The 25113-nt window shown below is 38.5% G+C and overlaps 1 protein-coding gene across 3 annotated transcripts in view; it reads left to right on the top strand.

Annotated features, from left to right (window-relative positions):
* Positions 1-25113, top strand: part of PPP2R2B (protein phosphatase 2 regulatory subunit Bbeta) — a 265330-nt gene that overhangs the window by 212138 nt on the left and 28079 nt on the right. For all 3 annotated transcript variants that reach the window (XM_026688064.2, XM_026688058.2, XM_087955418.1), the window contains exon 5: positions 11650-11827. In XM_026688064.2, the coding sequence (XP_026543849.2) occupies positions 11650-11827 (178 nt within the window). The remainder of the gene's footprint in view (positions 1-11649; positions 11828-25113) is intronic.

Genomic DNA, 25113 nt, shown 5'->3' with positions numbered 1-25113 from the left:
GCCAAGTAGGGAAAACTGGATTAGGCACTGAAGTAGTTTTTCTATACTGGCCACCAGCTAACTTTGCAGACCAGCCCAATTTATATAGTTTGCAATGTCAGAAGGACTCAGACTCACTGAAGCACAGATTTTCAAGATGTTGAACATGAAGTTGCCATTGTCAGCAACATGCATCCTTTTTGAGGGTCGGGTGGATGAGGAGGAAAATAATTGCTTTTAAACCGCTTCAAACCACTAGTTAATTTAGCTATGGAGTCCGTATGCAGACAGGCAGCAATTTCCAAGGTATCAGTTGACAGCATCCATTTCTAGCATTGTCCTTTATTTTATTTATTTATTTATTTTATTTTGTCAAGCGATTATAAGATAATAGGTATAAGTATAAGCATAGTTATGAATACATGAAATGGATACATAAAAGGGAAAAAAAGAAACAATAGGACAGGGATGGTAGGCATATTGGTGCGCTTATGCACACCCCCGACAGACTTCTTAGGAAAGGGGTGAGGTCAATAGTAGACACTTTAAGGTTCAAGTTTTTGGGGTTTGGGGAAGAAACCACAGAGTCAGATAGAGTATTCCAGACATTGACCACTCTGTTGCTGAAGTTGTATTTCCTGAAATCAAGTTTGCTGCGGTTAACCTTGAGTTTGTATCTGTTGTGTGCTCTTGTGTTGTTATGGTTGAAGCTAAAGTATTCATTGACAGGTAAGTCATTGCAATGTATGATTTTATGTACTATACTTAGATCGGACCAAAGGTGGCATAGTTGTAGGTTTTCTAGGTCTAGAATTTCAAGTCTAGTGGCATAAGGTATTCTGCAACGAGTAGAGGATATTTCTGGACTTTCTCAACTGTATTAATATCAGATACGTAATGCAGGTTCCAGACTGATGAGCTGTATTCAAGTATTGGTCTAGCAAATGTTTTGTATGCTCTAGTTAGTAGTGTGATATTACCAGAGAAAAAGCTACGTAGGATTAGGTTAACAACTCTTAATGCCTTTTTGGCTATGTAGTTACAGTGGGCTCTAGCACTTAGATCATTAGAGATGAGTACTCCAAGGTCCTTTACAGAGCTTGGATCATCAATAAGGTCTTGACTATTCAGCTTGTATTTTATTTTCTGGTGGTTTTTTTGCCAATATGTAAGACAGAGCATTTATTTGTTGAGATTTGAAGTTGCCATTTGTTTGACCATTCTGATACATAGTCGAGGTCTTTACACCAATGTTTGTGTGCCCACTAAAAGTCCCACTACGAATCCTGGATAACGTTGCTTGTTTTTCACTAGACTAGTTTTGCCCACCTTGGCAGCCATTTTGCAAAGATGTTTGGTACCTTCACAAAATTGGAGGTATTACAGCCCCAGCCCCACCCCAGATTGCCTAACCCTGAGAGAGCATTATTTATAAATCAAGCTCCAGACCTTTCTTTTTCACAATACACAATATTTTAAAACTATGCAGTGTCTTGTAATCCATTTCTGGTTTTATTGATGTATAGATATTAGGTTTGTTTGATCATTTAGCCGGATCATTAAGGAAAAGCTAGGTGTAAGGTATTAATAGCAACAATAGTGGCAGCAGTAACAACACCTGGTGAGAAATTGCAAATTAGTTATTAGCAATGCAATTTACTGCCAGGGAGATCTATGTGGTAGATACATGATGCAGTGAGATACTTTCCCCCGCGGCCAGGAGAAAATGGGAGCCATTTATAAAGTTTTGTTTTGTTTTTCTTTTAGTGAAGAAAAAGAAAGATGAGTCCCATGATAGATTTGCTTATCTGCACTGAAGCTATTTGAAAAGAAATGAGGAGGAGGGGGCTCAAATACCATGCTGAGCAATCTGTCATTTAAGAATTTGCTATTCCCCTCTCGCTTTGCAGAAATAAACAGTGTGACCGAAAGCTGCTTATCATGTTTGGCTGATTCCTGGCTTGTGCTAAGCCATCATATGGTCTGTTAGATTATGCCTTAGTGCGATGTATGCAACTGGTGGCTTATAAATCTAACTGCAATGTGTTAGTTATAGCATATTAGGAAACAAACCACCATACTTGAATGCAGTGGACAAAATCAGCCTATTTGTATGAACTGGGGTGTGCAGAGTTAAAATGTGCCTTTACAGACGCAAATCCAGTAGATTCAATGGTTTTAACTCTAAGATGAACATACATGTTAAAGTTTTCCATGGTGCTGTGGTGATCAAGGAGCAATTTTTCACCTATGCCAGAGGAAGAACTGCATGCTGCCCACAAATACTTTAATTGCAGGGGTGTCCAATCTTGGCAACTTTAAGGCTTGTGGATTTCAACTCTACAAAATTCCCTCGCCACCATGGACTTCTGGGAGTTGAAGTCCATAAGTCTTAAAGAGCCAGGGTTGGGACACCCTGGATTAATTTGATCCTTGCAGCTTCTTGACAAAGACTATGGAAAACTGACATCTTCGTTTCCGCCCCTTTGAGATAGGGATAGAATAGTGTATGATAGTGTAATAACCACATTGTGTATCCTAATGTAAAATAGGCATAATAATTAAAACTATCCCTTTATAACTATCATCCCAAACTCAGCTCTGCACACCGTGATGATGTTATTCGTCCTTATGAATGTCAACTCCTTCCCCACATGTTATATTTAGCCCTTAGCCCAAAAGGGTTGCCCATCTTCTATCTATGCCACAGCTGTGTAAAAGATTGCAGGATATAACAGTTAATTCAGGTACAATTTCTAAGAGCTAAGCTGTAGCTTAAATTTGGTTTTAGCTGATTTGTTTTCCAGGTTGTTCTAGAAACTGCTAGCATCTTTCAGATTATTCTAGCATCTGCATTTATACACAGAGGTATAAATGTATAAAAGACAAACTGCAAAGCATGAAGAAAGCTGTTTCTGATGCAGAGCTTGTCAAAAAATTTATGCTGCAGGACTTTTGTGTCAGATGCGGGTTTATTCTGCAGCATGAAAGTATATATATATTCTTATTCCTCCCAATGTTCTCAATAACATTACCATTTGTGATAGATAGGGCAATTTAAAACACATGGCTTTTATAAAAGGAATAAAATGCTATAAAACTCATGTGGCAGAACAAATTAATTTTGAGTTATCAGATCTTCACCAAACCATTGTAACAAAAGTAATTGATTTTTTTTAAAAAAAATAAAGCTTTCTCCATTTGCAGTAAGCATTTAAAAGAGTTCCAAAAATGCTTAGTGGATACCATTTGCATGCTGAACTGATCTCAAAAAATTCAGTGTATCCAAGGCAGGATCTTTTGGCTTTTCTAGACCATGAATGACCAATTCTTGCTAATTTCTGATTGGAGATATTTTATTATGTCAATGTGCTCTGTGTTACTAAACTGGTCTGTTACATTTAATGTAAAAAAAGGTCATTATGTTCCTAATACTATTAAACTTTTTTTTAATGCAAAGATATCAGATTTTTTTTAGGAATGCCCTTGGGAAAAAACACTATTAAGAGTCATTAGCAAACATCAAATAACAACCTGGGAATATTTCAGGAACTAGTTAGTCTCTTGTGTCCTTTCAAAGAACTGGTTTGTAATTCCCAGGATTTACTAAATAACCTTGAGCAAAAAAAACAACAACCCAAAATTAGAGATTATTTAAGCACTATAAGTGTTAAATTTGATTTTGCAGCCTCCATTGGTAACACTAAATTGAAATTGAAAATACAAGAAATTTGGTAAACAAATCATTATTGCTACATTATTATTAATAGTTATTAACAATTAATAATGATTACATCATTTACATAATCACCATCTTTATAAACTAGAGAGTAGAGAAACCTGTATAGAACTTACATTATTTTGTCAGAACTTAAGAATTTAAGTTGTAAAACTTAAAATTAATTAAATTAATTTGACTCATTATTGCTGTAATTTATTTATTTTTTGCTCATTTTTCCAAATGAGTCTGGAATTTGGAAAACAACCTTGGAGAAAAATTTACTGAGTAAATGAGTATAACATTAGGTTCTTTGTCAGAGTTCCTCTGTGCTCTATTACAGTGAGAATTGGTAACGCAGCAGTAAAGATATTCCTGGAGGATGAAACATTGAGAAGTGATAATTACAAGGAGAAGATACTTGGATGGATAACTCAGCTATAAAGTGTTAACTCTGAGGCAGATGGTCCACCACAAGTAGAACAAGAGTGATAGTCCAAAAGCTCCATCAGCTCCATCATCTTTAAAAAGAAAAGAAATCTTTTAAAATTGATTAGAACTAAAAGCTAAATGGGAACTTTTAACAGAGTAACACCAGTTACTGACATTTAGATTTGGAAGAGTAGCAAGTCTGAAACTTCCTTCACTTTCTGTACTTTTAACAAATGATGTTTGTAGGCTGCTGAAATCATAGGAAAAAACAGCTATTTCATGGAGAATATTTTTGAGTACACAGCCTAATTTTGCCTCACTGTGCTGGGAGAACCCATATACTGTGGTTCATAAGTGTTGGTTTGGGTTTAGCATTACACATTAATCAAACCTGTGGGTGTTGGTTTACTGTTCCAAATTGCATTTATAAATCAATATTAATGTGATGTGGGAAACCAATCATTTTTTCACTGAGAAGTTTTAAAGGTATGGGAAGCTGACCTTTTGGGAACTACAGTAGCATCCCAATCTTTCATTTGCATGCAGCCTGATTTGAATTTACCCTGTGATTTATGCTCATTTTATATGTGTTGTGGCTATGTTTTCATCAGTTATGCGGACTTGAGAATAATATTGATAAGCTTCTGAGGAAGAAAAGGAGCATATGGAACCAGTCTTTTCAGGTGTACAATTTTCACTGATGGTATTTCCCTGTCAATTTTTCCTTTTACAAAATTAAGGTCAGAACTATGAATGTGAAATTCTTATGTCTGAAAAATAAGAAGGGTGAAAAAGAGGTTTTTTTATTGTCTCTTTGCATGTTTATATTCTCTTGCCCTGGTCACAAATGGAATCTTTTCTCCTCATTATTCATCCGTTTCATATTTGTAAATTCAGCATTGAGCCTTGAAAGCCAGAACTGGCCTCCTGGAATTTTTTTTTCTATTCCTCTGATTTGCCACAGCAATTACCTTGTCAGCATCTGCGTCTAGGCATATTGTAAAAACAATATGCCCAACAGAGTTATCAAGAGGAATCTGATTGCTGTGACTCTGCATTTGATAACACAATTTTGCTTTGCATAATTCTCCCTGATTAGTGGTACCAGAGGAAACTATCAATCTGAGAGATGACTTTTTGTCCACTAGCTCTTTTTAGAAAGGAGAAATATATCAGTGAGATCACTTGAAAGGATCACTATATTTTAGGAGTGAATTGCTAAGAAGCTCATAAATCTACAGAAGCTGTCAAGTGGAGAGAAAACCTCTGGTAACTATATAATACTGTTGTTTGAAACAAAAGAAAAGCTGCAGTAAATAAATTAAATTTGGAGGCGTAATATTGAATATACCTCAGTGCAGCTTTTAGGTCTTTATACAAAAACTTTTTGTGCTTCTTTTCAGTCTACACTTGACCCATTGGTTTCAGATTTGGTGCTCCAATCAATATTCCCCCTCGTCCCTCCACCCAAAAAGCTAGCAGATAAAAAGTAGTCTCTCAGATTGATAGTATCCTCTTGTGTCACTAAACAGAGAGAATTATGCAAAACAGCAGAATTGTGTTATCAAATGCAAAGTCAGATATTTATGAAGTTCAACTGAGGAGATTCTATCTCATATTGCAGTCACAATATTTTTAAGTTTAGTTTAGTTTATTGTTATTGCACCTCATACAACAAAATCAAACACCATCTTCAGTGCACATCATGACCATGAAAATAAACACAAACACATATTCTTCACACTCCACACATTGAATTGAAAAACCCCAACACCACACCAACACTGCACTATACAGTAGAATTCAACAGAGCTATTGCCCTGGGATTGAAGCTGTTTTTCACCCTATTTGTCCTTGTTTTTATTATTCTGTACCGTCTGCCAGATGGTAATAGTTCAAAAAAAGGGTGCCCAGGATGAGATGGCATATGGAGGGGGGGGGGAGACTTGAACAAATTGTGAACTATGGTCTAATTTCAGAAGCAAAAGCAGTCTGTCCCTTCAATCATGGTTTGTAGAAGCCAAGCGAGGCAGAAGAAATGCACAATTTGGTAGTGGTAAATACAAGAACTGAGTTATGCTTGACTCACTAGGCAGAGAAGAAGAAAAAATAAGCGGGAGTGGTCATCCTGAGTCTAATGTCTCAATCCAGCATATCAGGTACCCCATCAAGTATCATAGATGAACCATTGCATACATCTCGGGCTCGCATGTATTCCATATGTATTTTTTCTTCGGTCTCTTCTCTTCTTTAGCTTTCCAGTATAAATAGATATAAATCCCTCTTAGAGTTAATGGAAGGATACATTCACACATTCATACTGTTAATGCTGTGGTAGTAAATTGAAAATTATTTATTAGAACCTATACCCATCCATAACTCCAAAACTACATTACATTCTTAATGCCACCTGGCTTCATGTGAATGACACATTCTTTCGATTGCAGCCTAGATGCAGGACGGGATCACTTGAAACCTGCTTCGCAAATAATCATCATATGTGGTTATATCCACTTACAAGAACTATTTGGTAGTCCCCTTTCTTTTTCCTCAGAAAAAAGGTAGAGTTGAGCTTGCCCACCCACATATAGTTTAACGCAAGGGTCTTCAAACTTGGCAAGTTTAAAACTTGTGGTCTTCAACTCCCAGAATTCCTGAGCTAACATGACTGGAGGAGGAATTCTGGGAGTTGAAGTCCACAAGTCTTAAAGCTGTCAAGTTTGAAGACCCCTGGTCTAACGTATTGGGAATAAAGTCTGAAAGGGCAAATGTATTTAAGAGATGTGTTAGAATTCCTTCTCTTTTGGGCCACATCTCAGCTTTCTCTGTTAGGCTGTGTAGTGATGCCAGATGATGGGGATATACAACAACAGTACATGGGGTGATACAAGATGTAGGGCAGGGGTCTATAATGTGGCAAATGTCATTTTCCTGTTTGCTACTTTATACCCCCTGCCTTACATCTTGCATTGCCCTATGTATTCTTGGGTAGACTCTTCCTTCACCCCGTGTGTTATTATTGTTATTGGTTAAATGTCTTGCCTAGCTTCATAGGCTTTGGAGAGGCAGCATATCATCAGCATGCTAGGCGTGTTCTGTAGGGAAATGGTAATGGAAAAGCTCCACAGGGCTCCTGCTTCTGAGTCTGTCAAGAACCACTTAGGCACATTCATTAAAGCAAACAGCCTGCTGCTTCTGCTCACCTTTGCACGTTCAACAACACTGGCTGCAGTCTGAAAAAGACCTGAAGTGAGATTTCGGCCTAATAGGCGAGCTCAGTAGCTGTTTCCACCTACACTTTACCTTTTGGCTTTCTCTGCCTGTTGTAGACTCCTACTCCATTCTGCTTTGAAGTTCACCTCCCCCGATTCTCCTCCATAGGAGAAGGATCCATAAATGAATAAAAAGGACATATGCCAAAAGCAATATATTTATTTATTTATAAAACCCAAGGATGCAATATGTTTGAATAATCTTTTGTTCCACCTGAAGAGATAAATAGATGGACCCACAGAGGGATAGAGTGAGTCCCCAAAAGCTGATTTAAAAAAAAAAAACACCTCAACTCGGAATAATTGTGAGAAAACATCAGCGATCAAATTTATATTTTTTCCTGGTTAGGGACTGAAAGGAAAGTTGTTCCCTTTGGTTTTTAGAATTACATTAACCTCGGAACCAAAAATGAATGTTGCCACTCAGGGAGGATTAATACAGTGGTGGGATTCAAATTTTTTTACTACTGGTTCTGTGGGCGTGGCTTGGTGGGCGTGGCAGGGGAAGGATACTGCAAAATCCCCATTCCCTCCCCTATCCCGCTAACCTGCTTTCCAGCTCTGTTCTCCTGTGCAGGGCAACAAAAGAAGACCCAGCCAATCAGCTGGGACTCGGGAAGCAGGGAATAGATAGGGGCGGGGCCAGTCAAAGGTGGTATTTGCCGGTTCTCCAAACTACTCAAAATTTCCGCTACTGGTTCTCCAGAACTGGTCAGAACCTGCTGAATACCACCTCTGGATTAATACTTTATTAACTTTGGGAATTGGAAATCTTTGGTGAATTTCAAGGGTTGCATGTATAGTGAAGGCCTGTGATGATCACCATCCCATTTAGATGTGGCTTGTTCTGTCATATTAAAAACAGTATCCGGGTAGTCCTCAACTTACATCAGTTCATTTAGTGACTGTTCAAAGTTACACAGCACTGAAAAAAGTGACTCATGGCCATTTTTCCTACTTATGACCGTTGTAGCATCCCCATGATCAAAATTTGAATGCTTGTCACCTGGTTCGTATTTATTGACAGTTGCAGTGTCCAGGGGTCATGTGATCACCTTTTGCAACTTTCTGATAAGCCAAGTCAATGAGGAAGCCAGATTCATTTAACAACCACGTTACTAACTTCACAACTGCAGTGATTCAGTGAACAACTGTGGCAAGGAAAGTCATAAAATGGTGGTGGTGGGGGGGAGTCGCTTAATAACCATTTCAGTTAGCAACATAAATTTTAGGCTCAATTGTGGTCATAAGTCAAGGACTACTTGTATGGCAAACAGGTAGTAAGATAAAATCAAAGCCATCAAGTGATTTCTGACTGAACACCTAAGAAACAACTGTTCCGGGTTTGATTCCCTACAGCAGAAACAGGGAATGTTTGGCTCATCAGAATCTGTGGAATGGCTCCTGTTGGCCCAGCCAGCCAGCACAATCAATACTGCAAAATATTGAATATTACACTTCAGCAACATCTGAAGCCTCCTATGTGCGATGCAGGGATATATTTTTAAATCCAACATTTCATTCATATTCATTTTCCGCCATAATGGGAGATACTAAGTGTGAGGTTTCCACAGTCTTCCTGTTTACTTGGGAAGAAAAGGTCTATGATTATAATTCATGGTTAGCAGGAAAAGTATTGAATAGTTTTAGCTTCATATTTATGCTCCAAATACTCAAGATTGTTTAATACTTGATAGAGATAGCATAAGAGACAGGGTGGCTCAGTAGTTAAGACGTTGAGCTTGTTGATCGAAAGGTCAGCAGTTCAGCAGTTCAATTCCCTAGCACCACGTAACAGAGTGAGATTTTGTTATTTGTCCCAGCTTCTGCCAGCCTAGCAGTTCGAAAGCACATAAAAAAATGCAAGTAGAAAAATAGGGCCCACTTTGGTGGGAACGGAACAGCGTTCTGTGCGCCTTCAGCATTTACCTAGAGATAGCATGGAGAAACTTATTCAGTGTTGTATTTCAATGCAACTTTGCCACCTTCTGGCACTTCACAGATTTAATTACTCTTTGGCCTTTGCGCATTCCAAGCTTTGCGGTGCATTTCAGGCAGAAATGCATACAAACAAGTACAGAATTGAGAGGTGTCTCTAGCCTTAGTTTTTGAATATTTAAAAAACATTTCAGTCATGATTAATCATAAGATTTGTGCAGTTTGGATACGTTAATTAATTACCAATTGTCTTTTATTAATGGCATTCCTACAATTGGGGTATGTCTAAAGAAAAGGAATGTATGTTACATAGGATCTGTGTATCTAGGGGACTGGAGGCTAAAACATGTAAAGAACAATTGCTGGAATTGGGTATGTCTAATGAAAAGAAGGACCGAGGTGACATGATAGCAGTGGTTCCAATATCTCAGGGGTTGCCACAGCGAAGAGGGATTCAAGCTATTCTCCAAAGCACCTGAAGGCAGGACAAGAAGCAGTGGATGGAAACTAATGAAGGAGAGAAGCAACTTAGAACTGAAGAGAAATTTCTTGACAGAACAATTAATCAGTGAAACAACTTGCCTCCAGAAATTGTGAATTCCCCAACACTGGAAGATTTTAAGAAGAGATTAGACAACCATTTGTCTGAAATGGTATTGGGTTTCCTGCCTAAGCAGGGGGTTGGATGAGAAGACTTCCAAGATACCTTCCGTCTGTTGTTCTGTTATCTATCTGAGCCTGTACACAGTTAGTATCCACATAGGCTCCATAAAAATATGATTCCTCTCACTGCAATATGCATTTGTTTCAGTTGCAACATTTTAATCCATAGGAGAATGGTCATCTACTTCCCTGTCCTCTGGTCCATTTGTTCAACAATTACTAGAGTGGGGAAAAAAACCTCTGAAATTAGTTCAGCCATCCAGCACTGATATGGACAATCTTCTCAAACATATTTGACTACTGTATCCGTTGATGTGTTGCTTTGCCTTACCTACATTTAATTTTGTTTGTTTCTCGTTTTCAGGGAGCTCTGGTCTTACCGCTGAACCTTGGAGCTTTTGAAAACCACCTTGTTTCTGACAGTCTGAATGACTGTTTGCTTCCAACAGGCAGAATACTAGCCTATGTCCCTAGATAGCTTTGGCAGGCCCTCCAAGAGCAAATGATGCATCATTGCATATGTCAGGCTGAATTAGAAAGCAGACTCATCACATTACACTCAGAGTTGGAGCTGGCAGCTCCTGTGTCCTAGAGTCACTTGATCGGGGCTGTCATACTCCCATCTCCATCACTCCAGCCATGGGAAATCTCTCTAGACAACATACGGACAATAATGCTTAGTAATGAAGTTGCTGTGAGGAAATGGTTTCTTGGCACTGGCCGCCACTAGCTGTTCTATTAAGTTGTCTTATGGTGTTATGTAGTTGAAGACATTATTTATGCTGCTATTTATTTCTGCTGGTGTTAACCTTGTGTGCTCATTGATTGGTACAGCGGCTTATTAGTATATATTGAATAAGCATAAAAAGGAATAAAATAAAGTTAAATATCTGTCTCTGTTTGGGAGGGGCCCTGGGTGATCCCGCTTCTTTTGTTATCCTTGTTGGTAGGATGACATGAATATCATGTGATTTGAGGATGACAAAAAATGGAGTCTTTAGTACCTTTCAGATAGATTCCTTCGAAATATTATCTAATGTTAAATAATGAAGGAATGTTTGATCCAAGGTAATTTGATTGATTATATGGTTGATCCGAAGCTTTGTTCCTTTCTTTCTTGACAGTATTGGGCCAGATGTGCTAGTTATATAATTCAGTTGGTTTGCTTGTCAAAGGCATATCTTTCCTTTGGACTCATTTATAAAAAATCATATCTTCATTTTTCTATCAAATGCTGCACCTGAAAATACTACAGAGCACTTCAATACAATAGAACACCAATAAGATGTGATGTAAAAAATCCAAAAAGCAAGTAAAATACACCAAATAAAAAAATATTCATTGATTAGTATACATAAATCTGCTGAACTGTAGAGTACGTATATTTTATCTAATGAAATTGAATTGTCTGCTGTCACATTTAAGAACCAGAGGACGAAACTGTGAACATTGAATTGTTGTATGTCAGTTCTGATTATTCAACAAACATAAGCAGCATAATAACAATTCAAGGAAGACTTGCATGGGAACAGTGGAAACAGTAACAATATACTGAAACAGACACACACAGTATACTGTGTGATAAATTTCTTTGATAAAAGTATTAATTATATTTGATTAACTCATTTTGTTTCTTGTCTTTGTTAGGTACCTGTGCTAAGGCCCATGGATTTAATGGTGGAGGCAACTCCCAGAAGAGTCTTTGCAAATGCACATACCTATCACATCAATTCCATCTCTGTAAACAGTGACTATGAAACCTACATGTCAGCAGATGACTTGAGGATAAACTTATGGAACTTTGAAATAACCAATCAAAGTTTTAGTATCCTTTGCTGCATGAGTCTGCCTGGAAATATCATCCAATCGGAAGAGTCCTGTTTTAAGAAGAAGCACACTGCTCAATATACAAGTTTACATCTCTTCAATGGTTGGTTATAATGTGCAGTTTACATTTATTGATTTTCATGATGGGCCCCATCTACTTTTATCCTATACACTAACTTTTACGCCAAATGGTCTTATCTGAGGCCTGTTTAATCTGGAGATTTGGCTCCCTTTTAATGATTCTTTATGGGTATGGTTTAATGCTAAATAGTGTCTCAAAAGATGAAGTGTATTTCTGCCACTAAAAAATGAACCAAGAAATGTAGGAGGAACCCAAAAAGAGCAAATATCTCTTTTCAGAGATTCTCTCTATAATTCTGTTGTTGAAATCCCTGTGACTTTTGTTTGATATGTTTCAATAACATGCAATTTTGAAGTTTAACCAAATGCTTACTTTGGTGATGAGCAGATGTTCTTCATGAGATTTGTGTCCAGAAGATAAGTTTACGTAAGTATTAACTATTTACAGGGGGTTGCTTCACTCTGTTGTTGTTGCCATGAGCAAAGCAGCATTTGTTGTAGCATTGATGTGATCATATTCCTCAGAAGTGCCATCCTTTGTCAACAGTCAAGGATGTGTCTTCTCAGTATGCGTGTGCATGCTCAGATTATCTTGGATGGACACCAAACAGCTACACAGGACTTTTGGAAGAAGATAGGCAGACACTTTGAGAAATAGTGCTTTGCTTATGGCAATGCTGCAGGAGAAGAACCTCTCAAAATGGTTGACCCATTTTAAAATTATCTTTCTTTTAATTAGGCACTGAAGTAGACATTTCAGGAGTGAATTGTGTTGTATAAAAGTATTTGTGCCTTTATTTTAAAATCTATAGGCCTTCAAAATTTGGGTTTGCTCATATCTGGAGCAAATTATTTCACGTACTGCCATAAACCGTGTATTGCAGACAGGAAACATGTCCCATTGAACATATTGGGAGCTGCTTCCCCATGCCGCTCAGATGGATTTCATGATCTATTTCCATATTTCTCTCATGCATATTTTATTCTATGACTACATAGACAGTAGTTTTGTCTTGAGATAGAGGCAATAATGGTTGGAAATAAGCTGCACAAACGTCCCTACCCAGCTGTCCTATGCATTGTAAGTTGGCTACAGTGTAGAATTGGGGCGGGAATCCTTTTGAGCTCTCCTATTCAACTAGGCAAAAATCCAAGTTTGCTCTAGGCAGCCTTAATAGTATGGTTGGTTTTGGAAAGGGGACATTGTAGGCCTTCCTATCATGCCCTGCATCAACTATAGCCATTTTAAGTGGGTACAAACAAAGCTTTGTATTTAACAAAGTTTTATTGACCTCTCCCTTGCCTTAATAGCTACCACACTTTGTGGAGAACAGAACTTCCTTCTCAATACAGATTAATCTGGCATTTGTGTTTGAAAACACGTGGCTAACAAGCTGGTAGGTTTTTGCAAGAAGGAGAGGGTAGAGAATTCTGTAATCCTTAAACTCGGGTAATAGGAAGAACAAAAGACACAGTTTTTAAAAAACAACAACCTGGAGGTGTGTGGTAACTGCTTCTCCAAGGCAACACAATTCAAGTAACTGCTAGAGCAAAGAGGAAAGGTGACATGGAGAGGCTGTTTCTATGCTGTTAAGTGTAGAGAACAGGAACTTCAGATTTCTTTCACAATGGAGGAAGAAACTGGATCTGCTGTGAGCCTTACACAGAAGAGCTAGAAAGGGCTCAAGGAAGTGATTGGGAGTATTCTAATAATGTTGTTCTTAGCATATTCTAATTCAGTGATGGCTAACCTATGACACGCGTGTCACTCGTGACACGCCGAGGCACTTTGACTGACACGCCTGTTGGTGTGGGGAAAACCTGCACATTTAGAGGCTGCCTGTGCTCTGCTCCAATCCCTGCTCCCTGCTTGTTGCGTGGAGGCATGGTGTCACCGCTGCCGCAAGATCTTTGCAGCAGAGAACCAGTTTTAACCGCCATAAACTGAGGTTTGTCAGTTTCATTACCTCAGGAACGCTACAGGAGGAAAGGAGATCCATGAGGTTCACAGCCCTGTAAGGTGGCCTTCCGATCCCCACATCCTGCACCTGCAGCCCTGAGACCAGGGAGACGAGTTTCACAGCCCTGTGTGATCACCCCAGCCCAGTCCGTCATAAACCAAATTATTGATATTTCTTGAAGTGACACACGACCCGAGGAAGGCTACACTTTTCCCCGATTTTCGACACACCAAGCTGAAAAGGTTAGCCATCACTGTTCTAATTTATACCTGCCATGTGGTACTCCTGCTCTAAATCAAGTTCATCCTGCTCTAAATCAAGATGCTTGTCCTGTGTATGTTTATTTGAAATAGCAACAGCACTTAGACTTATATACCGCTTCATAGTGCTTTACAGCCTTCTCTCAGTGGTCAGCGTATTGCTCCCAACAATCTGGGTTCTCATTTTATCAACCTCGGGAGGATGGAAGGCGGAGTCAACCTTGAGCTGGTCAGGATCGAAGTCCTGGCAGTCAGCACAGTTAGCCTGCAATACTGCATTCTAACCACTGCGCTACCACGACTCAAATAAAGATCATAAAAGGGAGAGAAGTAAGACAGCAACAGAGGATAAGGAGGAATAGCAAAGTGAAAGATGACTATTACAATTGGGAGAAGGAAATCAGGGAAGAAGTAGGTGGCATCAAGGAAGAGAAAAAGAAGAGAAATAAGATGCAAAGGAGAGCATTGCTGAGTGTGGGATAGGTGATCCTCTCCCGTAGTTTATTCCTGCAAGAGAAAGATATGTCTAGATATGTTTTTCCCTTCCATTTATATGTAAGTGGCTTACTTTTCAAAAGTTGCCTTAACAAATAATTCCTTGAGCCTCTTGCACAGCTTTGTTACCAACAACAGATAATATTCTGGTTTAGGTAGCCAAGAATGCACATGTAGCTCAGATGAGTTGCTGGTGCTATTTTCCAGCTTGGCTGACAACTGTTTGGATTTTGCTTACAGATTAGCATGGGCAATAAGAGGGAGCCATTGTAGGGTGTAATTTAGAAGACAGGTGCCTTTAGAGGGGATGTGGGAAAGAAATATTAATAGGTAGCTTTCACTATGCTCGAGATGTATGACAGGCTGCCAGAAGTCGGCATTCAAATGAGATTCTGCCAGTCAAGTTTATAAAGCCATAATAGGAATTATAATAGGACAAAGAACAATAATTCATTTCTATAAAGCATGTCCAAAACATCACATATTCTTTTCAGTAACACTGCTGTGCAATAAATGGAAACCGGTTACTGAAGGTGATTGAAAAAAGAAAGAAAAACCTTCAGAGCCGGATGCATGCATAAGTGTTTGTGCACTTGTAAGTATTTTTTTTTTCAGCATTGTGATAGGGGCTTGCTGGATAGTATGTCATAGACTTTTCCTCAAAAGACAGGGGTGCTGGAGAGGCCATGAGATAATAGTAGTGGTGAAAAGAAGCAGAATGAATCATCGTGCAATTTTCCCATAAGGGTCTTGTTGCAGATATGGTATGTAGCTTAATCCAGATATTGGATGCTGCACTGCTTATTTCTCAACTTGCAGTTTATTCTCACACACTTCCTTAGACTATTTTTGCACAAAGCAAGCTGTAGAACCAATATCATTCCTGACTTCAGACAGCCAGAAGCACTAGAAGAGATATACAACATTTGGATAGTGGAAGACTAGCCTTTCTCAAGAAAGCCAGCTTTGTGTGGGTAGTTAAAGTTCTGGATGTCCAGCTTAGGTCACCACACTATAAAAGAGATATTGAGACTCTAGAAAAAGTACAGAGAAGAGCAACCAGGATGATTAGGGGACTGGAGACTAAAACATATGAAGAACAGTTACAGGAACTGGACATGGCTAGTAAAGAGAAGGACCCGGGGAGACATGATAGCGGTCTTCCAATATTTGAGGGGCTGCCACAGGGAGGAAGGGGTCAAGCTATTTTCTAAAGCTCCTATAGGCCAGACAAGGAATAATGGATGGAAACTGAACAAGGAGAGATTTAACCTGGAAACAAGGAGAAACTTTCTGACAGTGAGAACAATCAACCAATGGAACAGCTTGCCTTCGGAAGTTGTGGGAGCTTCATCACTTGAGACTTTCAAGATGAGATTGCCATTTGTCAGAAATAGTGTAGCAGAGGTGGTATTCAGCAGGTTCTGACCAGTTCTGGAGAACCAGTAGTGGAAATTTTGAGTAGTTCAGAAGACCAGCAAATACCACCTCTGACTGAAGATTTTACAGTATCCTTCTCCTGTCACACCGACCAAGCCACGCCCACAGAACTGGTAGTAAAACAAATTGAATCCCATCACTGTAGTGTAGGTTCTCCTGCTTGGGGGGGGGTGGGGGGTGGACTAGATTACCTACAAGGTCCCTTCCAACTCTGTTAATTTGTAATCTAATCTGATAATGAATTTGGAGATCTGAGTTCCAATCCATTTTCAGCCTTGGAAGCTCCCTAGCTAACTTTCACTATTTCCTAGAAGATTGTAGGAGAACTTGGAGGAGCGAATCCTCTGGATACTGCTTTCATCTTCTGAGGGAAAGTCAGTATATAAGTCTAGTCATCATTTTGTCTGCCAAGGGCTGCAGTGGGTTGCCTTGTCTGGCAGACAAGAAATGGTGGGTCAGTATTGACTCATAGGGTTCAGCCTGTATGTATTAAACTAGCACCTCTTTTACAGCCTTAGCTTTTTGTTCTTTTCATTACATCACTTTGTCCTTGACAAAGTGCCTTTTTATGGCACTTTTATTGACAAATCTGCCTTTTTATCATGGGTTACCTTTTGCAAATTTAATTCCATAGGAATCTGTAGAACTTGTTCTTCCAAAGATTATAACAATCCCATCTTTATCAAACTGATCGGTCGTAAAAGAAAAAAAGGTTCTCCTGGTTTATCAATAAATCATAGCTAGAATTTAACAGTTTGTAATGAAACCTGACTGATGCTTGTTTTTTAGTAGTTTGTTTATAGGGTCCTGCTTGTTTAATATCCATTGCCAATCATTTCTTCTTGGAAGAATAAAGAACATATAAGTGGTTATTGCATATGATCTTGCCAGAGTTAAGTGTTTTTAGCATTAGCAAAAATAACATTTCAAATACTTGCCATGTATATAATGCAAGCTGTAAAAAGCCTAGATACTTTAAAGATCTAATTTCATAAGATCATAATCCTAAAGAAGGATTATGCAGATACCTCATTGTTTTGTCAAGGTTGTGAAACCTGTGTTTGTTTGAACTGTGAAATATAAGCCCCATTAAATGGCTTGAGTGGGAAAACTGGTTTAGCCCAATTATATTCAAGGTTTAAGGAGGCATGAAATGTAATTTAACTTTAGCAATGGCTTGTATCAAAAGAGGCATAAATTCTCATCCCTGCCTCTCTTCTTCTTCCACCATGAAAGATGCAATCTGTTGAGAACTACTTCACGCTGCAGATAGTAATTGCTTTGCAGGGACATTTTTTGAGTCTATTGTGCTCAGCACTGAAATGAAATGTTGGCATATATAAGAAAGTTATTCTGTTCAATGCGTAATGTTCTTTTGTCCTAGACAGTTAGCTGCCTTTTAATCACCGGTTTACCTTCTGCAAATTTAATTCCATTCAGAGCCTGTAGAACTTGTTCTCCCGAAGATTGTAACGAGCCCATCTTTATCCAACTGGTATGTTACTGCAATCCCAAACCATTATCTATTCTCCCACAATGTCTTTTATGAAGTTTCTAAAAGCTTCTCCAAAAATTCTGGCAAATTTTTTATTTTTAATCCAGTCACAAAGAAAAACTCTGGAAGCAAATTCATATTTGTCCTACACCTACCACATTTCTGAAGCGATACTCAAAATCAAACAAGCCTCAACCTAAAAAGGCTGCTAGAACAGACAATTCAGCAAAGCCAATTGTACTTTTGGGGTATAATTAATTTCTAATAAATGCTTAAATATCTAATGGAGGCAACGAAACCCAGAGGTTAATCAAAACTCCATAAAGCTGGAGACATTATAAACTGTGCAAGTCTCCCCTGCATATGTACTTTTGCATCCCTTTTACAAGCATTCTTTCAAACTGGTCACGTTGTGGATCTTTTTATCATCTTTATTACATTGTTTCAGAGGTGTGGATGTGCTCAAAGACTGTTGCCTTGGAACCTGTCAGACTCTCAAAACTAAATATAAGTATTTAATATTAATATTTATTTTAAATTAAAATAATTGTGCAGGTAGTACTTAGTTAACAACCATAATTGGGACTGGAAACTTCATCGCTAGGCAATGCGGTTGTAAAATGAAAAAAAAATCACATGATCACATTAACTTATGATGGCAGTTCCAGTTCCAGCCATTAAATGAATCATGCATGGTCATTAAATGTGAGGTCACATGATTATGACTTCCTGTGGTTTCTAACAAGCAAAGTCAGTGGAGAAGCCAGCAGGAAGTTGAAAATTATGGTCACAATAAGCCTTTCCTTAAATTTCTTTCTCGTATTGAAATGTAACTCAATAGAGTTTGATTGAATCAAGGCAAAGGTGTATTTCCTAAGCACCGTTTATCGTAGGAGAGGCCCTCCTCTGCCAGACTCGCTATGCAAAGAAAAAAAAGAGTTGTGAATTGAAAAAGAGCTGAGATGGGAAGCAGAAACAGAGAAAGAAAGCCCTCTGAGTCTTGAATTGCCAGTGACCATAATATATGCTCAGTGTCAGAGCAGTGTGCCATATGACTCCGCTCTACTGCATTCAAGGAATCAAAAACCTTTTAATATTCTTTGGAAGCATTACCAGAAATGCTCACACAGAAAGGGAGGCAATCGGAAGTATTTCCAAACAGAAGTGGCCTAGAACACTTGGAAGCCTTCAAGCACTCAGAAGAAAAAGGAAGAAGGGGACGACCTGAGTGAGCTCAGTCACTGCCCCTTTTTCACCGCTCACGCACTAGTGTGTTCACAAGGCAGGCTTGGGAAGAGATGGGAATGCCGAAATTCTTATTTATGATGCTGAAACGCTGTCCCAGGCAAGCCAACTGAGTGGCAAGAGATTCTGACTGCCATGGTTGATATGAGCAGTGACCTCTCACACTTCCTGGCCTGTATGCCTTGTGGGTTTGAAACTAACCACTGTTTTTTCCTGGTGGTGGGGCCCCCAGAGATATCAAGGTCACTGATCTGATACAAAGCCCAAGTGAACTGGTTAAGCATCATAATTGTGCATCAGTTGCCAAGTGCCCAAATTGCATTTGTGTGACTGCAGACACTGCAGCAGCCTCAAACACAAGGAGTGTCTCCTGATTCAGCACCATTGTAACATCAAATGGTCACTTAGCAAAGACTACTTATAAATTTAAAAACAACAACAAGAAATTGACACACTGCAAAGCAAAATACCAAGTTCCGGGATATCTTTATTTCCAAGAGTTGCACAGAGGCCCTTATGTTCCTTTGAGGCTTCTTAAAATACAATTAATTGATTAATGAATTAATTTGCTATAAACATGGGCAACTGCAGCCATGTGCCAATCTGTTCAACAAAAGGCAGAGGTATGCAAAGATAATAGGAAGCATTTTGCAGGAGGCTAGGTACTAGAAGAGATGGCAGGGAGAGTTTTGATAAGTACTTTCTAACTGTTGATGTTCCTTTAGGCAATTATTTTGTATGTAAGTGAGCACATCAACTCACAGCATCAGTTCTGCAAGAGTGCACACAATGTGCTCTCAAATTTCCAATCCGTCCATAGTTTACAAATATTGAAGAACCCTGAATCTAGTATTCTGCAAAAGCTAGAGGGGCTTGCAAAAATTGTAAGGAGTAGTGAGGAGCACTACTCTGAATTATATAATTGCACCCCACATTTCATTTTGGGCTCACCTTTTATTGGCTTCAGATAGTATTCAAAATTTCACGGTTTGAACCAGACTCTTTTGTGTTTGAAGCATCCTGAGCATGAAGTAACTGTTTTGGGTGAGAAATGTGCACGCCCCCTACAGACCTCTTAGGAAAGGGGTGAGGTCAATAGTAGACAGTCTAAGGTTAAAGTTTTTGGGTTTTGGGGAAGAAACCACAGAGTCAGGTAGAGTATTCCAGACATTGACCATTCTGTTGCTGAAGTCGTATTTCCTGCAACTTCCAATGGAAGTTCCAATGGAGAGAGATGGTGATGTTCCTTATTCACCTAAAAGTCAACATAGCATTGGCTGTTTTGCTTGGATTTCTGTCTGTCCACATCATATAGCGTATAAGAAGACAATTTTAAAGAACAAAAATCTGCATTCAGACGCAAGGATGGGATTCTACTGGTTCGGCCTGGTTCGGGGAAACTGGGAGCTCCAAGGATCAGCTGTGAGCAAACCAGTTCGCTCTGACAATCAGCTGTTGGGCTCACCCACCCACCTGGCTCTAGTCTGTGCTTTATATCCTGGTTTTCAAGCTCAGCTGATTCGCACAGCACAGTGGATTGCCACCTGTCAGCTGTTTAACACAGAGAGATTGCTGGAGAAGGTCAGTAGCAAACGCTCTGCACGCGCAAAGCGCACGCTCACCGAACCGGTTGTTACACCAGTTGAATCGCACCTGATTCAGAGGCAAGAAAGCGAATCCCCTCTCCTCCAAAGCTGAGAGTTCTTTTCCCAGTGGGCACCTCCAGTAGTGCAGTGTTTCTCAAACTTGGCAATTTCAAGATGTGCGGACTTCAACCCCCAGAATTGCTCAGCCAGCATACTAGAAGTAGTAGTATTCTGGGAATTGAAGTCCACATGACTTAAAGTTGCTAACTTTGAAAAGCCCTGCAATGATAGAATCCTGCAGTGGAAAGTTTAGGAGATTCTGTAGATATTTTAGCAAATCATTTGTCTTCCCCATGTGCCATTTGGTTCTCAAAATTGGGACCCTTGTTTTAAACCAGTATTTTAAAGGTACAGCTGTGCCACTACCACTACATACAATTTGAATTTTGATACCATACAACACACACTCCATTCCTTAATCTCTGCAACACTGCTTTGGAAATTAGTTGCATGAACCTCTTGATTCCATTCAGCCTTGAGATGGAGAAAGGGTTTTAGGTCAACATTAGTTATTACTTGACCAGCAGAAGAGTGATAGTGGAGTCACTTGTTGGTGATGGAAACAGAGTTAGGAGGGGTTCAGCCCAGCCAGAGCTGCAGAGTACCACAATCATTAAGCTTTCCTAAAAGCCACGTTCCAGACAGATAAAGAAGAGGAACATGGAAGAACTAATAGCCAGTTTGAAGGAAAAATGGGGACAAGACAAGACTGCTAATTGTCTTTCTTCCTTCAATTTGCGTTTGCTTTCTTCCATTGCTCATTCACTCCATTGCCCCTTGGTCTACTGATTTTCCTTTCCTTTCAGTTACTTTGCAGCTGGCACTAAGCAAAGCCTCACTCATACCCAGGAACAACATGCTATGGTAAGGCAGCATTTAGGACAATAGAAAACAGATGCGCTTTGGTTGATTCTGATTTCAGATAAACTGCTGCAGAGCGAGAACAAAGCTAAGTCTGCTCTTCAACTATACTAATGTGAAAAGTATAATGTGAAGTAGCGGTTTCTGGTGCAAAGTTATAGGTGGAGAGGCCATCATACTTCCTTCAGTGGTATATTTCTCAGTTTGTGCCTCAAATATTTACATGCCTGTGTAGAATCCCTCAGGGCTAGGAAGAAATATATTGAAATTTGCACTGTACCAATGCAAGGCAGTTGGACCACCTACTTGACTGATAGCAGCTCTCTCAGAGTTTCAGACAAAGAGTTTTTCTTACTTTTCTTGAGATGTACTGGAGTTTAGCATTGGACTCTTGTGTAGGCTCTGTAATTGAGTTATAGTTCTTCCTTCTGGGCATGTCAGTGCTGTCTCTATGCATACATATGCTCACTGGTCCTAGTAATATATTCCTGTTGCGAAACACTAATCCAGTTAGTTCACTGAAGTCAGTCAGTTTTAACATTTCAGTCTCAAGACATTTTGTATCTAGACAACTTTTTATTTCATTTTGTTTAGGGAAATATAAATGCCCCAGGTTACAGAAGCAATAGAGTGAATTAATGAAGCCATTTACTATTGCTTAGAGACCCAGCTCAAATTCTACGTAATTTGTAAATTAAATATATGTCAGAAAAATGTACATCTTAATTCAGATTTAATGCATATCACACCATCTCTGTATTCTTGAGTACAATTTATTGCAGAAAATCTGACTGTATCAGCTTTATAGTGATCCATATTAATAATTCTTTCTGTCATTTTGAATTGACAGGTAGTATTATCCTTTTATTGAAATCTTCTAATAAACCAAGTCTTCTACTCCTAGACATGTCAGAAGTAAACCCCATTGTGGACAGTAGAAGTTGTTCCCAAATAAGAAGATAGCAACCTTAAAAAGGTAGAACTATAATCACCTACAGTCATTTCACTATTTTTTTCAAGGAAGTTGTGAGGCTGGTTGTGACATAGTTTTAAAAGAAAGATGAAGATGAGAATTTCCTAAATGCCTATGCATGGGCTTCCTAGCTGCATTGTGAGATGAAATGCTGACTAGTTGGCCTCCGTTTGATGCGAGAATGGGACAACTCACTGAAGCCAACTTGCCGTGGCCAGCTCTCTGTGGGACAACTTACCATGGGACAATTCAATAAATATAAAAGTTAAGTTAATTTTGATGGAACTGTGGCCAATAATAATAAAATAAAATAAAAATCAATCCAGAAATAAAAGAGTTATAATAATTTCAACAAAAGCATGGTCACCAATAATGAAAGTGACTGAAACAATTACTACAATGTTAAATTGTCATCGCACAGTGAGTTGGCCACGGCAAATTGTCCTGGACCCATCTGATGCAGTAGAACTATTCTCACGTTCAAAAACAGAATGCACACCAAAGTGGCAGGATTGCCTTTCTTCATTTTGCCAATGAGCTCACGTGATACACAAACTAGCTTTCTGTAAAAGTAAAACCTTTTGAAAAAAGTAGAAGTAGCTAGTCTGTTTTTTGCAAAAGGTTTAAAAAATAGCTATGCACTGCTCAAAACACTGCACAAAAGAAAATAACTATTGCATAACTAAGGAAGTATTTGATTACAATTGTTCTTAGACTATCAGCACATCCTTAAAACAAATCTAGACAAAAAACATTCAGAAAGAGCTCAGATTTTCCTAATTTGATATTAATCTCTGGTCCTTGCTTCCTGCTAACAGGAGAATGTGCACCAATGCTATTAAAGACAATCAGTGAAATATTTTACAAGACTGGATGTCAGTTGTCAGTCTGTGTCCTACTTACCCATACTATTAGCTAACCAATCTATTAGTCTCCTTCCTTTGGCAGAAACTACTTGAAATAAAATGTTCCTTAAATATTCAAAAGAACTTCTTGCCTATAATCTGACTAACCATAAAAAGATTCTATTATATTTATGTACTAATTTGATTTTTCCTGACAAGTTTGAAATTCATCATGCTAATATTTTAATATTAAATATTAATATGAAATAATATTTAAAAGTTATAAGCATATAGTTTTTTTAAAATATCATTACTTTCATACTACTGAATATTGTTGATCAGAAATGGTAGCTGTATGTTCCATAAATTTGGCTAGTTTCCCTTTAAATGCATCCAAATTGATGGCCATTATAAATTCCATACCCCAATACAGTTGTGATCAGTTTAAAGAAGTGCCTTTTTTTTCCAATCAGCCATTGTTCAGCATTATTGGATTATGCCAGATTCTAAGTGTACAGAAGAAAGGGGAAGATAATCACCCTATGCACTTTTTGCTCCCTGAATAATTTTATGAACTGAAATTGTCACAGCCTTAGTTTATCATAAGCTGTATTTCCTCGACCAACAAATAATCTTCCATTCCTGCCCATTCTTGCAATATTTGCAGCTTTTTATATATAACAAAACCATAAACATTACAGGCAGTCCTTGTTTTGCAACCACAGTTGGGACAGGCACTTCAGTTGTTAAGCAAAGTGATCACTGCATGAAACATCACAATTTTAGAATCCTTTTACAGACCGCAAAGGTTGCAAATGTGAAGACTGGTTGCAAAGTTCCTTTTTCATTAACATAACTGCAAGCAGTAGCTAAACAAGACAGTTGCTAAATTAGGATTACTTGTAATACTACATAGCTGCACTATCTATCACAAGTCTATGCAAATCTGTTTCTCTATCAGGCAATTGGGAAAATGCAGTTTCTGCTCCCTTATAGAAAGGGAAAGATAGCAAGAGCAAATACGGAAACTATAACAAGATTACTTTGTATGTGGGCCTGGGAAGGTGCTTGGTAGAATTGTGGTTGACAGGTTGACAGTGACCAAAATTTGGCAAATGCAATGTTGGCTTTATATTGGCTACACTAATGCAGAACATACTTCTGTTCATCAGCAGATAACTGAAAAGTCAATGAATATAAGAAAGTTCATTTTACATTTATTGATTTTGAGACAGTGCATGATGAAGTAAATAGGCTTAAAAATGTTTTGCATTAGTACGGACAGGTAAGTTGGTGGCTGAATGTAATACGAGTCACAAATGATAGAAACAAAGCAAGTGTCAGAATAAATGGGAAATTTAATGAATGGTTCAACACTGAGCTGGGACAACCATGTATGCTTAATGCCCTCTTATTTATTTAATGTATTTATGGATATTTATTTAATATATTTATGGATAACGGTAAGGAATCTTATAATATTAGAAATGCACTGATTACATTATAGTTATGTACACTTTAGCATGCAGGTGGAGTCATGTTGTTGGTTGAGAAGCTGAATGATTTGCAATGAAAGTTAGAGAAAATGAATGACCACGAGGAGTGGCGATATGAAAATTAATGTATGAAAGTTAGGTTTGACAAGGAAAGTGGAATGAGGAATTGCAAGTTATACATACGTAATGAAATGTTAGAACAAGTATATGACCTTGTGTAGCTTAGTAGAATGATTACTAAAGACACAAAAATGATCAAGTAATTTTAAGATGCATAAAGAGAAAGTAGTTGGTAATAAATTGCCTTCTGTGAGGAATTAATATTTGTCAAAAGAAGCCAAAAACCCTGCACAGGTATTCCTCAACTTACAACCAAAATTGAGCCCAAAATTTCTGTTGCTAACTGAAATATTTGTTAAGTGAGTTTTGCCCCATTTTATGACCCATTCTTGCCACAGTTGTTACAAGGCAAGTTGGTAAGTTAGT

This window comes from Notechis scutatus, chromosome 2 (assembly GCF_049901735.1).
Source record: "Notechis scutatus isolate UNSWTSFEM ecotype Mainland chromosome 2, rNotScu1.2, whole genome shotgun sequence".
Lineage (NCBI taxonomy): Eukaryota > Metazoa > Chordata > Lepidosauria > Squamata > Elapidae > Notechis > Notechis scutatus.
The sequence above is the reverse complement of the archived record's forward strand: the minus strand, read 5'-3'. Positions and strand labels throughout refer to the sequence as shown.